General features: G+C 42.4%; 1 protein-coding gene across 3 annotated transcripts in view; it reads left to right on the top strand.

Annotated features, from left to right (window-relative positions):
- CREB1 (cAMP responsive element binding protein 1) overlaps positions 1 to 4,358 on the top strand; it is a 15,434-nt gene extending 11,076 nt beyond the window's left edge. For 2 of the 3 annotated variants that reach the window (XM_010193633.1, XM_010193635.1), the window contains 2 exons: positions 173 to 323; positions 3,172 to 4,086. In XM_010193633.1, coding sequence (XP_010191935.1) covers positions 173 to 323; positions 3,172 to 3,316 — 296 coding nt within the window. In that variant the 3' untranslated portion in view covers positions 3,317 to 4,086. Of the gene's footprint in view, positions 1 to 172; positions 324 to 3,171 lie in introns of all 3 variants that reach the window. The other variant, XM_010193634.1, reaches the window with a different exon arrangement.
- The last annotated feature ends 9,362 nt before the right edge of the window (positions 4,359 to 13,720 follow it).

Consider the following 13,720-nt stretch of genomic DNA (forward strand, 5'->3'; position numbering starts at 1 on the left):
ACCTGCATGTGTTAACAGACTAAGACTGAAATAGCAATGATAACCCAGAGGATGGTCATCCCTCCTGTACTGTAGCGCACACTGCCTGGTTAGATAGATGACTGGGTGCTCTTCACACTGCCTTTGCCAGCGCTGTCACCAAACGGACATCGCGTTCCCTTGTGTCTTTCAGCTGCCTCAGGAGATGTGCAGACCTACCAGATTCGCACCGCCCCTACCAGCACCATTGCACCAGGCGTAGTCATGGCATCATCTCCAGCACTTCCAACCCAGCCAGCAGAAGAGGCCGCACGGAAGAGAGAAGTGCGTCTAATGAAGAACAGGCATGTATCTTTAGATCACTTTTTTTCCAGTCAGCTCTGCCCAGAACCAGAGTGTTAAGCACTAAGAATCCTGATATGAGTCTTAAGTCATTTTTTGAAATGCTTTCTGAAGAACTTGCCTTTAAGATTTAAGCCTGTATGTTACACTGTGACACTGAGAAAACAGCGGTGCTTCCCTCCCTGCTGGAGCGGGGAAGCCCCATGAAATCACTGTTTACTTCAGCTGTCAGTCTGGAAAAACTGTTACGTTGTACTGCTACATTTATCTTCTGTAGATTGCTGAGCTGTGAACGCAACAGAAAGTTACATGAGCAGAGGCAGTGCTCATCCAAGGGGCTTTAATGGAGTAAATAATGCTGAACAGCAAGAACTCACTTTTTTAAAAGGTTTTTTGTACAGAATGTCACCCATCTCCCCTTTTTATATATTTTCTGGTATCAGTGAATAGTAGATGTTAGTTACCCTTCCAGGCTCTGCCTTCAACAAAAAATTAATTAGCATTCTGAATCCCCTCATTTAGTCAGCAGTCTTATTCCAGTAAAAGGAAGCTTTTGTGTTTGGGAATGCCAAGAAAAACAATGGGGAATTAGCCCCACTTGAATTAAATTGACAGCTTTTGCAACAGTATCATGGTGCATGTGGTGCTTTTACCCTGCCTGCTTAATAGGTATTTGCAAATGTAGGCTCTGTGGCAAAGCAGGGGAAAGAGAGGCAGATGGTGAGGTGGTACTTACTGGAGGATTATAGTGTAAATATTCATAGATATTACTGTGCAAATTTTCTGTGTAAATTTTCCATTTTAAAAGCTCTCTTGTAATTCAGTATAACTCTGGGTGTTCGTAATAAATAACTTTAGGTGGATGAGTATATAGCATAAGCAGGTACCAGAAAAAATCACAAAAAGAAGGAAAATGGTGTCACCCAAGAAGACAGTTTATTAGTTTGGACAGGGAGGCACTTCCTGATCCAGTAGTACTGTTGACACAAGTAACAGCCCAGAATGACTTAAATTCTAAACACTGCACATGGCCCACTGCAGTGCTGCAAGCATGTGAAATTGTATTTGTAGGATCGACAAATGAGTCATTTCAGGGCTTGCAAACTAGGGTTTTTTCATCCCTCCTCATTTATGGAGCTGAATTTCAAAAATTACTTTTATAGTCCTGATAAGCCAGGTAGGTCCTGGAACAGGCATTATTTTTTACCTAGTACTACAACTACTATTTATCTAATAGGCAGAAGAACTGGGTTCAGTTTTGTCCACTCATTTCACAGAAGATTGACGGTATCACCAGTCTATGTAGTATCTGCAGTGAAGGGACAACTCCTCCTGCGTTGCACCTAAAGGTTCAGGGCAAATAAATGTGTATATTTAGGTGTACCTGCAGCGTGCTGCTTTGATGAGCTGCACTTCAGGAGGAGAGCCCTCTGCCTGGACTCCCGTCCACCTGTGGCGTTTAGCCTCGTGCTTGCGTTGCACATTGGTACAATTACTGTTGCTGTGCAGAACAGCTTCTTCCTTGGTGTTAGTGCATTCTGGATGCTCAGCAGCACATTTACTCCTTTCAGGTATTTTTCATTGGTTGTCTCAGTATGTTACCAAATTACCTACAGGCAGCTCAGTCATTACAAGCAAGCCTTAAAAATTTGACTCTCTTGAGATGTGCTGCTTCAGCACATTATTAATTCTGCCATGTTCTTGGCACAGCAGACAAGGACCAAAGAATGAGATGGTTCCAAATGACTGTTTCTTTTGTGGTTTTTTTTTTTAATTTGAGTCGTTTGTATTAATTATCACGCCCCTCAGTTCAAGAAGGACAGGGAACTGCTGGAGAGAGTCCAGCATAGGGCTACAAAGATGATCAAGGGAGTGGAGCATCTCCCTTATGTGGAAAGGCTGAGGGAGCTGGGTCTCTTTAGTTTGCAGAAGAGGAGACTGAAGGGAGACCTTATTAATGTTTATGAATATACAAAGGGTGAGTGTCACGAGGATGGAGCCAGGGTCTTCTTGGTGACAACAATAAGACAAGGGGTAACGGACACAAACTGGAACACAGGAGGTTCCACTTAAGTTTGAGAAGAAACTTCTTCTCAGTGAGGGTGACAGAGCACTGGACCCGGCTGCCCCGAGAGGCTGTGAAGTCTCCTTCTCTGGAGACATTCAAAACCCGCCTGGACGCCTTCCTGTGCAACCTCATCTGGGTGTTCCTGCTCCGGCAGGGGGATTGGACTGGATGATCTTTTGAGGTCCCTTCCAATCCCTAATGTTCTGTGATTCTGTGATCACGGCAGTGATGTAGACATCATTAATAAAATGAAAGTATCACTCAAAAGCAAATATATGAATGCACTAAATACAGCTTTTTTTTTGCACCAGTTGAACATCCTGACCATTAGTATTTGGTTGGACTGCAGCAAACGAAAGAGTTAAGACTATAAAAAGAATAACATTGGTCTCATCCGTGTTTTTATAATTATCTATTTATTGTGATAAAATCAATGAAATTACTGCAGCAGCAGCATTCAACTGGGCCTAAAGGCTCTAATGTGAATTCTGCAAGAAGAGTTTTGTCACTGAGTAGGATCTTTTTCTCACAGAAGCAGAATTTTATTGGTACTGACTTAATGGGATCTGTGTGTTGAAATTATCTGGGGATCTTGTGTGTGTGTGTGTGTGTGTGATCTGTGTGGTGCAGTTGTTATCAACTCAGCCTTTTTTCCTAACTTGAATTTCTTAACAATACCTCCATGTTCTAAAAATGGCAATACTAGGTAAAGGTTGGACCCGAACAGTTCATGTCTGCAAGTAATTGTTCTGGATTTGAATGCCCTTTGTCTTGTTTTGCAGAGAGGCAGCACGTGAATGTCGCAGGAAGAAAAAGGAGTATGTGAAATGTCTAGAAAATCGAGTGGCTGTGCTTGAAAACCAAAACAAGACACTGATTGAGGAGTTGAAAGCACTTAAGGACCTTTACTGCCACAAATCAGATTAATTTTGGATTCCCATTTTCACTTGTCCAGGTGGGATAAAGACAGGTTCTGGCTATACCCAGAAAGACAAAGTAAACTTTTTATTTTCTAAACATTTCTTTTTTTCTATGCGCAAAACTGCCTGAAGCAACTACAGAATATACTTCATTTGTGCTTTGCATCAAACTGTGAATGTTCAAGTACTTGCCTCCACTTCTCCCCCTACAAGATTATTTTCATCATCAATCTCAGCGTGAAGAAGAACAGGCTTCTTTCTCGTCTCCCTGTCCTCTTCAAGGAGTAGCTATGGTCACTTGGGAAGTTACTGTGGGGAGGGTCCTTTTGTAATGATTTCAAGAATTCGTGCTGAGCTCTTTCCATTGCCTTAGAGACAGAACCACCCCAGCCTCTTGGTCCAGAGAACCGCGGGCCACATATGTGGAGCATGCATGGTGCAATGAAGAAGCAATGGTTGCCAAATTGGTTTCACGTACTCATTGTGAACTATAAAAATACACAGCTAAGTGGCATGCCAAATGAAAGGCGCTTCACAATCACGCTCTCGGTGTGGAGATGACATACCTTCTTCAAATTAGCCCAGGAGGGGTGTTGATTTGTATTAAGCCCTTCTGGACTAGTAGAAACTTCTCCATACCTCAGAAACAAATGCGTTGAAATGAGCTTCACTGGTCAGTTGTTGCTTCTCAAAGCTTATGTGTGCAAGTGTGTTCAGCGTTCCGAACGCACAAAAAGCAAACGCCAGCTTCATAAGATATTGGTTGGGAAATTATATTTGGATGGGAAAGGAATTCAGAATGAAAAAGGTACAATAGTGATGTTTAGAAAACAGTCACATAGTAAGCAAGGGTAACGCACAGAAGTGCTACCTATTTGAATGCAGAACAACTAAGCAGTTGAAGCACGGCCAACTCCACATACATACTCCCCAATGACAGTATAGTCTGTGTCCCAAGTCCTCTCAAGCAATGAGATTATTTCTATTTTCTTACCACTCTCTATGTAATGGAAATTATTGTACTTGATGGAAATATCAGCCTGTCCTACTTGACCCTGGCCAGGCTAGCTAAATTCTTAATTTATTTGGAGGATTTTTTCATGTAAAGGCTCATATTTACCAAGTAAAATTACTCGTGTGCCTCAGACGTTTGCAAGTTCAGAATTTTTGTGAGGAAATGTGACCTTTCCCAGATTTACATTGTTTAAAAGGTAGTTCATGTTTCAAAACAACTCTGTACTAAGTATTAGGTCTTCAAAAGAATCATGCTGAGAGAACCAAGAAAAGAATGTCAGTAAGTCGTCAAAAAGAATGTGTCAAAAAGAATCATGTGCGGTTTGTTTGCTGGCCCTCTGAAACCAGTCTCTTGATACATTAACTTGGGTCATTTGATGGAGTAAGTTTACTATGGGCTTCTGGCCCAACTTTTATGTATAGAGACATATGAATAAGACTCTGGTCTGTACTAATGCCTTGCCTAGCGAACTATTACCTAATGTTTTTTCCCATTCACTCTTATCTGTTTTTAAGATAAATTTAAAACACGAGCTTCTAAAAGGTTAAACGATCAATGTGACATTATAAGAACATTTGGAAGACTCTGGGCAGTTGAGTCTCAAACAGCCAAGCAGTATTAAAAGTTCTCGTTTTCTCATTTGAGAGGGCATTCAGTTTCCATAAGATGTTAAAAGGAGCAGGGTTAAACTTGTAGCATTATTGTTAGAGTTATCAATAATTTCAAATTATGTTTCTATTTCAGGAAGAGAACATAAGTATCAGAAGTAGGAGAAAAATAGTTTTCACAAGTTCTGAGGGAGTTTATAAATGATCTATTTTTATCTGCCATAGATAATTGATTTTCATGTTTTTATTTAATGAAAGATGAATTTATTTGTTTAGCAATGCTTATTTAAAGAAGACCCTAAATTCTCAGCAATGCTTTTATAAAAATTGTCTGATTCTTAAAGTCAGAGGAACAAACACATACAATGGTTACTAGTTTTTCAGATATAATGCTGCAGTAGGAATGTTGACAATGCAGGAGTCATTCTTGTAAAACATGAAGCTCATGTTGACCTGATGTACAGTTTTGTGGAATGGTTCCTCCAGCTTTGAGAAACTCGGGAAAGGCTGTACCTGCCTACGTTAAGGCTGTTTCTTTTGTAGAACTATCTGTTTGCAAAAACGTGAGTTTTTGTGGTGAACCTGAATGAGGCTGGCGGTGATCTGAGAGCTGTTCCTAGTGGGTAATGAGCACTGCCACTTGGCACAAAGCCTGGAAGCTCAGTGGACCAGGGACCCTCGACCAGTACCCAGTACCAGTACCAGTACTGGACGGGGTTCTTTCAATGCAGGGTTGGTGCAGATCTGTGTGGCAGTGAAAGGAGAACTGTGTTACTGGTTTGTCTGTGCGTGGTCTGCGAGTAGTCTGTAGTAGTATTAGCCTAGACCTCACTGACAACTAACATTTCACTAAGAAAGAGAACGTTATTTTAAAGTACATAGGAATCTGCAGGAATCTCTATTTTTATTTATGCTGCACTGAGGATTTAGGGACGTGAATTTCCTTAATGGAAATTTTAAATGACAGTAATAAAAAATGTATTAGATCAAGTACAGGGCTGGCTAGGGTTACCCAGACATGCTTCACTATTCTTACTGACCCAGAAAGGGAAAGAAGATGAAACAGGAATCCATTCATATGTTGTTTACCAAGTAGTGAGGCTGGGGTAATCACAGCTTCTATAAACTAAGGCCATTGGAAGTAGGATGGAGATTATGCTGGCAGGGGGGAGGGAGGGCTAAGTTTTATATCTCACGGTTGTGAGTTTTCAAGAATTGATAGCCTGTTTACCTGAAGAGAGAGGGTTAGAAAGGGCTAGATCCATTATGTTCATAATAAACAAGAATTGATTTCAAATATAATTTTTGTAATGTCATTATTTTGCAAAACAACAGCACCAAACAGGCAGTTAAGATATTGTCAGAGGTGCTCTTTTAATTTAGATATTCTTGGAAAATACATATGTATAATATATGTACATATATATATATATACACACAGTATATAATCTACAGCTCTGAGAGCTTTTAAGTCAGGAATGCTGAGTATTATAGTATATGGAGGTCAGAAAAAATTTTTACTTTTCTGTGTGTGTCTGGGTGTGTGTGGATGTGTGCGTGTGTGAAAGCTTCCCCCCGCCCCAGGAGTTCTGGGCTGCATTATTCTAGCGCTTATTACTGATTTTTTGTGCTGTTTCTCAGTTACCCATTTTCAATAATGTTATTTCATCTTTCATGGCTTTTGTGAGGTTTGTTTTCGTTTTTTATTGATGGAGATTTTTGAAATTGCGTAAGCAGTTGTTTTACAACAACCACCACCCCCAAAATAATTCACTTTTGTGCTTTTTCTCTTCGGCAGCTATATATCAAAAGCAAAACAACAGGAAAGGTTGTTAAGGTGTTATTTTCTAAAGGAACCACTGGTAGGACTTCTGTTTTCCTCCTGGGGTAATGATGCTATGTTTTGACTTAAGCAGCGATGTCACCACAATCAGGTAGTTGCCAGCACCATTGGTTGTATCTGAAAGCACAATTTTAGCCTGTCACGCTCATCAGGACTGTACAGGCGCCTGTAGGTTCTGGCTCTTCAGTAGTTGGCGGTTGCGTTGCAGACCACTGTCTTCTCTGGTACTTGTGTGTTGATCAGGAAATTGGCGGGGTGTTTGGAATCATTAAGAGGCTCAGGAAAAAACCCTTAGATTTAATAAGGAAAAACAGCCCTGATCGTTTCTGATCTAAATTTGTACTAGTTTGTTTTGGTTTTTAAATCTGGGCTTCCAGTAGACTGCAGCTGCAAGTAGTCATCTGTTAGCAGAAACTGGCCTCTGCTTTTTTATTTTATCTTTTTTTAATTTATGACAGCCAGCCAGTGCTTTCTGTGGGCTAAAGACTTGTCTCCCCATCAAAGCAAGTTCATTATCAGTGTTTGCAAATCTTACGACAATTCATAGAGGATTTCATTGGTTTTCTAAGACTCTGTTTTTATTGTCATTTTTTCACCCTGAAGCTGGTTAGTGATGTAACATTTGCCAATGGTCTAACCAAACGATCATGTATTTATTTTTGTTACACTATATTCTTTGTAAATTTTTAATTAAAATGTGCACTTTTAAAAAAAAAACAAACGCAGAACAAAAGAAAATAAGAGCAACGGGGTTTGCTTGAGAAGCTCCCTGGCACAACTGTTGTAATCCCACTGCCTGCACACAGTTCACTCCTCTCCCCGCAGCAGTTGCCTCCCTGGCAAACGTGACTTGCTGAGTAGCACCTGGCGTCCAGCAGGCGTTACTGCAGAGTGGCAGGAGATTGAACTGGCAGTGCTGAAGACTGGAAAGAACGAAGCGTGTGGTGTCTCAGAGCAGTACGTACAGGGTGGATGCGAAATTATTTTTAGAATAGAACTAGTTCAGTGATCCCAAGTGGGAAAGGGAGGTTAATTTGGAAGGAAAGCTAAACTGTTCTTCAGTCACTTTATTCCCCTTTTCTTAATTTGAGATTTGGCTGCAGATTTTACAAGCTGCATTCCAAGAAAATAAATCAAAAGGCTTTCCAATTATTTGACACCAGGAAGTAAAGGTACATTGACAATGCATTGCTCTGCTTTCAAAGATAAAAAAAGCACAACCACCTTTTTTTTGCAGGAACAATGATAATTTGGCTATAACCCTGAAATCTGTCACTGCGAGCATGTTTTAAAAGCATGCAGTACATTGATGGTTCTCTGTACTGTGCCTGGGAACTCGTCTCCCTGAGCTTTTGAATTTGCTAGCTGTAAAAGACCGGTTTTGCAGAAACCTGAATGTATCACGAAGCTCAGTTGGTCTGGGAGGAGCCACACTGCTGAAGAGAAACAGGGTGCTGAAATCCTATCTACTGGGTGCTTAGGACAGGTCCAGGTCTGTGGATGGATATGGCTGAGATTCGTACATCTCTGAGGAAACGGGAGCAGATCCAGTCGGTAAAGAGGGTTTGCATTTCAAGCGTTTTGCCTTGGAATGTGTTTTTTAAATGTACTTAAGCTCTGGCCCACAAAGAGACTTGCTCGGGCTAGTTTGCGTAGCACAAATTGAGGACAGTGACCTGTCTGCATCCTGGTGCTGCAAGCACAGTTTGTGACTTGCTGTGAGCTGGGGGTCACTGTCACCAGTGACAGGCAGCAGCCAGCTGTCCGCAGGAGCTGTGTGCTGCCAGGGACAGGCTCTAGTGATCCACGGTTGGCGTGCTTCGTAAGCTGACCACTTACTGTACTCACGACTTGGGAGCAGTTGATTCACTGGGTCTCAGCCTCAGCTACGTATTTCTCTAAATTAGGGGATAGCTGGGTGGGAGCACGGGGAAGGAAGGCCTTGAGCCAGTTAGCTAGCTGGAAATGGCCACAACTAAGGATGTTCAGATGCTCTCCCCAAGTTGTGTTTTATCCAGGTGCCACTCCATTTTTTGTGTGTGTAATGACATTTATTTATATTAAAACATTAATTTTTAAAAGTTCTAGAATTTCTGAGTTTGTATGAGATTTGAAACTGTGCTGCTTATATGGACTTCTAGGGATGGGATGGGGAACAGGGCAGGAAGAGGTGCTAGCTGGCAGCCAACCCCTCCACAGACTTGTCCACAGATTGGTTGTTCACTTCAAAAATGAGTTGTTTCTACTCTGGATTTGTAATACGAAATTGTTTTGGAACAATGTTTTTCAGGGAAGCTTCCATAGCGAGGGTTATTATTCTCCCTTTGTAATGTAAGCTGGAAAGAGTTAAGTTCACCTCATCTGCATTTCCAATTCTTCACCCAGACCATGTCAGCACAGAACAGGGTATTTGAGCTCAACTCCCACATACCTGTGGAAGTTAAAAGGCTAAATGAAAATCCATTATTGGGGGAAGATAAATTCTGATTTACATTTCCCCAAAAATCTAGAAACATCCCTGTTGTGTTGGGGTTTTTTTTTACTTTTTTTTGTGCTTTATCTGTGTTTAAAAAAATGTACTGGGTTATAAAATGCATTTTATTAACACTATGTACATATTAGCTGCTTTGTGTTTCAGAATGGTAGTAATTGCTTTGTATATTAAAGTGATTCTTGTGAATTTGTGAATTATTGTCATAAAGAAGTGCTTTTTCTTACTGTAACCTTTGTGGTATAAACTGTCATAACTCCCTTTTTACACAAACATTTATGTGCAGTCACATAAACATGCTTTAAAAAACTCTACAAAGTCTCTTTTTTGAGCAGTATGTTCCAGTTGTGCTAATTTAGTGGCAAATGGTAGCTAGATAGGAATATGGGATTATTTTAAGCAGACACTGGTGTCCTCTGATGATCTGTGGCCTGCTGTAAGTATTCATGAGATATTTCACCCAAAGGGAAGGCTTTTCAAATCATAATTAAATTGAATTAGATTAGTGAGAGATTAAGTCCTGAAAAACAAACTGATATTCCACTTCTGATATTTTAAAACCAGCTTTCCAGTATCCATTCTGGTGGCAATTAGTTCCGTTGTGTAATGAAGTGTGAAAGACTTCTCCCTTTCACAGTTTATGTATGCTGTCTCTCCCACTTTCAAGCATGCCTGTAAACCCTGTACTGCTGATGTTAATAACGGAGCAGAACAGAAGGCAGCAAACGCTGCAAGGATCCTGTCGCAGTTGTGTAACCTGCCAGGCTGGATCCAAACACTGGGATGAAAGCCAGGAGAACAAATTCGGCACTGAGGTAAACACACCCCAGTGAAATCAAGGGGAAGCAGTAAGGTCAGCTCATCATGGCTGGGACTTTGTGGTTTTCACAACTGAGCGTTTTTGTAATGCCATTCACATACTTGGTCAGAAAAATCTGCATCTCAATAATGAGGGAGAATCCCAAACGGGGTAGTCCCTGAGATAAAAATGCAGTTTGGCTTGTATTTCACACTGAAAAGAACTGGGTAACACAGATACCTGTGCAGTCAGTAGGTCAGCTGGTAAACCTAATTCTTCTGATACTGCTGCACCTTGAAGCTCTTCATCTGCTGAATTTCATACTCTGTCTCTTAATATTAACCAAACGTGACTTTAGTTGCAATGACATTTTCGAGAAGTTTGTTCCCTTGCAGAATGGCCTGTTTTGGGGATGGTTTCACAATCTTGCAGCATGCTCATGTCTTACCTGGACACTTCCCTGTGACTTGGATCCTTTCCCTAGGGTGAGTATTTTATTTCTCAAGAGACTATTTATGCATTGCCCCACTACTCAGGGACCCGTGCCCAAACACATCCTCTCTACAGATGAGTTAACACCATCTGTTACAAAATAGGACCAGTGCAATGGAACCACCCAAAAGAGGATCACACCGGCTTCTCCAGTGCTAGGATGAACAGGGTGACAGAAAGTGCTTGGGCAGGGTGTTAATGTGACCGCCAAACGGCCACCAAAGCAGTACCATGCATCATCTCATTCTGGAGCAGAACCTCACCTGGGACCAATCGGTCGGGACACCAGGGTTTGCTGTTGTCCTCACGGAGGGCTGTTCCCTGTGTGCTCACTGGGCAGTTATGCCTCTGCTACTTCTGTCCTGCACATCTGGCATGGTCCACTCTGGCATCTCCCTAAAGCTAAGTGTGATGGGAATATCAACAGCCGCAAAGCCCAACCTGGGACAACAGAAGGCACTGCTGTGGGTGGGTGTTAGCACTGCCCAGCGGGAATGGGCTGTAGGTTTCAGCTGAGTTACATTCTCACTGTTGGTATCTGCCCCTAAACACTGCAGCTTAAAAAGCAACCAGAACTAATGTGCCTGTGTTGGTGGCCTAACTGCAACATTGCTGGGTCTGGTCTCCTGAACCTAAAGGAGCACCCGCACCCCAGTAGCAGTAAGAGGAGAAGGTGTCTCTGTGAGGGAGTGCCACTTGCTGAGCTGGGGAGGGGCCACCAAGGGCTCAGCTCTGCAGGTCAGGGGCAAGGACTCAACTAAGCTGCCAGTGTCATCTCATGCTCATCTCATTCTCCACAGCTATTTACTCACAAGCAGTAGCATTGCATCACCCTTCAAACATACTCCTTCAGGTCTGCATACAGCTGCCGTGCAACAGTCACACAGCAAAAGAATCCAAGCCTGGTCTCTTCTGGCACACGCCTGCAGTGGGAAAAGACACTGAAAGCTGCTAAACAATTAGAAAGAAATGCAAATGAACTGATTTGTTTTGAAAACACAAAACTTTTCCTGTCGTCGAAGCAAGGCCTGGAGCAAAGCCCCCTTCTTAAAAGCATGTAGGCTGCTGCACTAGGCTTTATTCTGTACTACTCTGGGCTTTATTTGTACTATTTAAGCAGGCTTTTTAAGCATGTTCCTACTATGGCAACAACGCAAGCTGCTAAAGCTCTCAGGATTGCAAGCTGCAGCCTCTTGCGAGGGCCAAGCACAGCCAGGCTGTCCCCACGCACTAAGTCACATGCACTTATAAGCCCAAGCACCAGCACGCTGCTTCCTGCCAGCTCCCGCCCGGGGGGAGCCTAACACACAGTGACCACAGATGAGCTTGAAGACAAGGAAACACCAGTGGGGAGGAAAAGGAAGAGGAGTGGTGAGACCTTAAGCCACGCTCTGGAAACTAGAGCCAGAAAGTGGGGAGAGCTCATAATTTTTTTTTCAACCATTGCTCAGCCAGTTGACAGGACAGAAAAAGCCACATCTGGCACATTAAAACTGCTATCATGTTCTGTTCCTAATGAAAGGTGCTGCCTGCCTTCCCTCATAGGGACTTCAACTGTAGTTTCAGACTGCAGCCTCCCAGCCAGCTGCGTAAGTACTGTTTTAGTGACACCGTGTGGCTCCTGAGCATAGTGTTGCAAGCAAATGTTTCAGAGCAGCAACTCTCAGGCTGAGTGCAGATCCGTGCAAGGAACTTAGCTGAAAACACACGTCTCGGGGATGAAGCACAAGACCTTCGGGCCTCACTCATACGAGCTGTAATGATCAATGCGTCATTTCCAGATTACAGTCTGCACGTCACTTCTGGACCATAGATCCCCTGCATCTTTTCCAGCGAGGAAGTTTGATGGAAGCAGAAGTGATAAAGAGCTCCTAACATCCACGGCCTGAAGCAGCTGCTGGTGTTTGCTGTTGCCAGTGCCAAAGACATGCACATGCTTAAAGCGGCTTAAAGACCTGCGGCTTTGTGAGTTAAGTTTAAAGAAAAAAGAAAAAAGGTTCCATGTCCACAAAAAAAAGCCTCAGCAGCAACTCCTGCATTTAGAAGCGCAGCCATCCTCTGTTAGCCCATTGTTTCCACCAGATTCATTCTTCCACCACTGGAAAGAAAAGGAAGTCTGCTGCTGGTGCCAGCCCAATTCCTGGCTGCAGCATTTTTCACACAGGATCTTGTGGGATAAACACGCAGGGGTGTTTTTACAAGCTTAAGGTATTAAATCAGTTACTTAGAACAGCATCTGACTACCACTGCACAGAAAGCACACTGAAATCTAAACACTGCCCCGAGGTCCCAAGTCATACAAGAATAAGTACTACTAAGACATTACAGCAGCACCCACTTCTCCTGAACAACAGCTCTCGGAGTGAGCCACAAACTAAGGCAGAAAGTAGAACATTATTTAATGGTACTTTGAGAGTCAAGGACTGATTTGATATTTAAAGAACAGTTTGAGTCTCCTTTTTTCACCTTCCGTGCTGGCACATGTTCATGTGTATCTGCTCCAAGGTGCCTTGATCTGGGCAAGGGAAAGTTGCCTTGTTAGGGACAACCCGAGAACCACGACTGCTTCAGTACTGCAGGCACAGCCTCCACACGTGCAGGTCAGGTAAAAATACCACGGATTTTGAAGTTGGCTTACTCTGCAATATTGATTCCCAACCCATCCCTACACAGATCCAGTTCTTTGTTTCCCTATGCTGCTTCAATGCAGCAGTGACAGCAATACAACTTTATAGCAGCTGCCTTTGTTGGTTTTGCCCTTTAAGAGGTTTCTTTTACCACAGCTTTTAAGATGCAGAAGCCTGAAGAGTTAAAACATTTAGAGCTGAAGTCTTAGCTTACATTTCATCCACTTTTCTAGAGTTAAGGAAGTGATAAAGGGAAAAAAAACCCACTCTAATCTATTTCTAAGTTTCACACAGAAATTAAGTGTGGTTTGATTTTAAACAACAGATCTTCTGATATTTTTGATGCCTGCAGATTTCTGCAACTTGAAACAGTTTCAAAAATTACATTCAATAAAAAGCCAGTAGAAGACCCTATGCAAATCTACTGAGAAATGAAGCAGAGGTTCAATATGCAGATGTACAATCCCTGCAGTATCAGACCAAGTGATCAGACAAGACCATCAGAAAATAAGCCAGTGAAATAACACAACCGCTAT

The sequence above is a fragment of the Mesitornis unicolor genome, unplaced genomic scaffold (genome assembly GCF_000695765.1).
Source record: "Mesitornis unicolor isolate BGI_N332 unplaced genomic scaffold, ASM69576v1 scaffold37531, whole genome shotgun sequence".
Taxonomy (NCBI): domain Eukaryota; kingdom Metazoa; phylum Chordata; class Aves; order Mesitornithiformes; family Mesitornithidae; genus Mesitornis; species Mesitornis unicolor.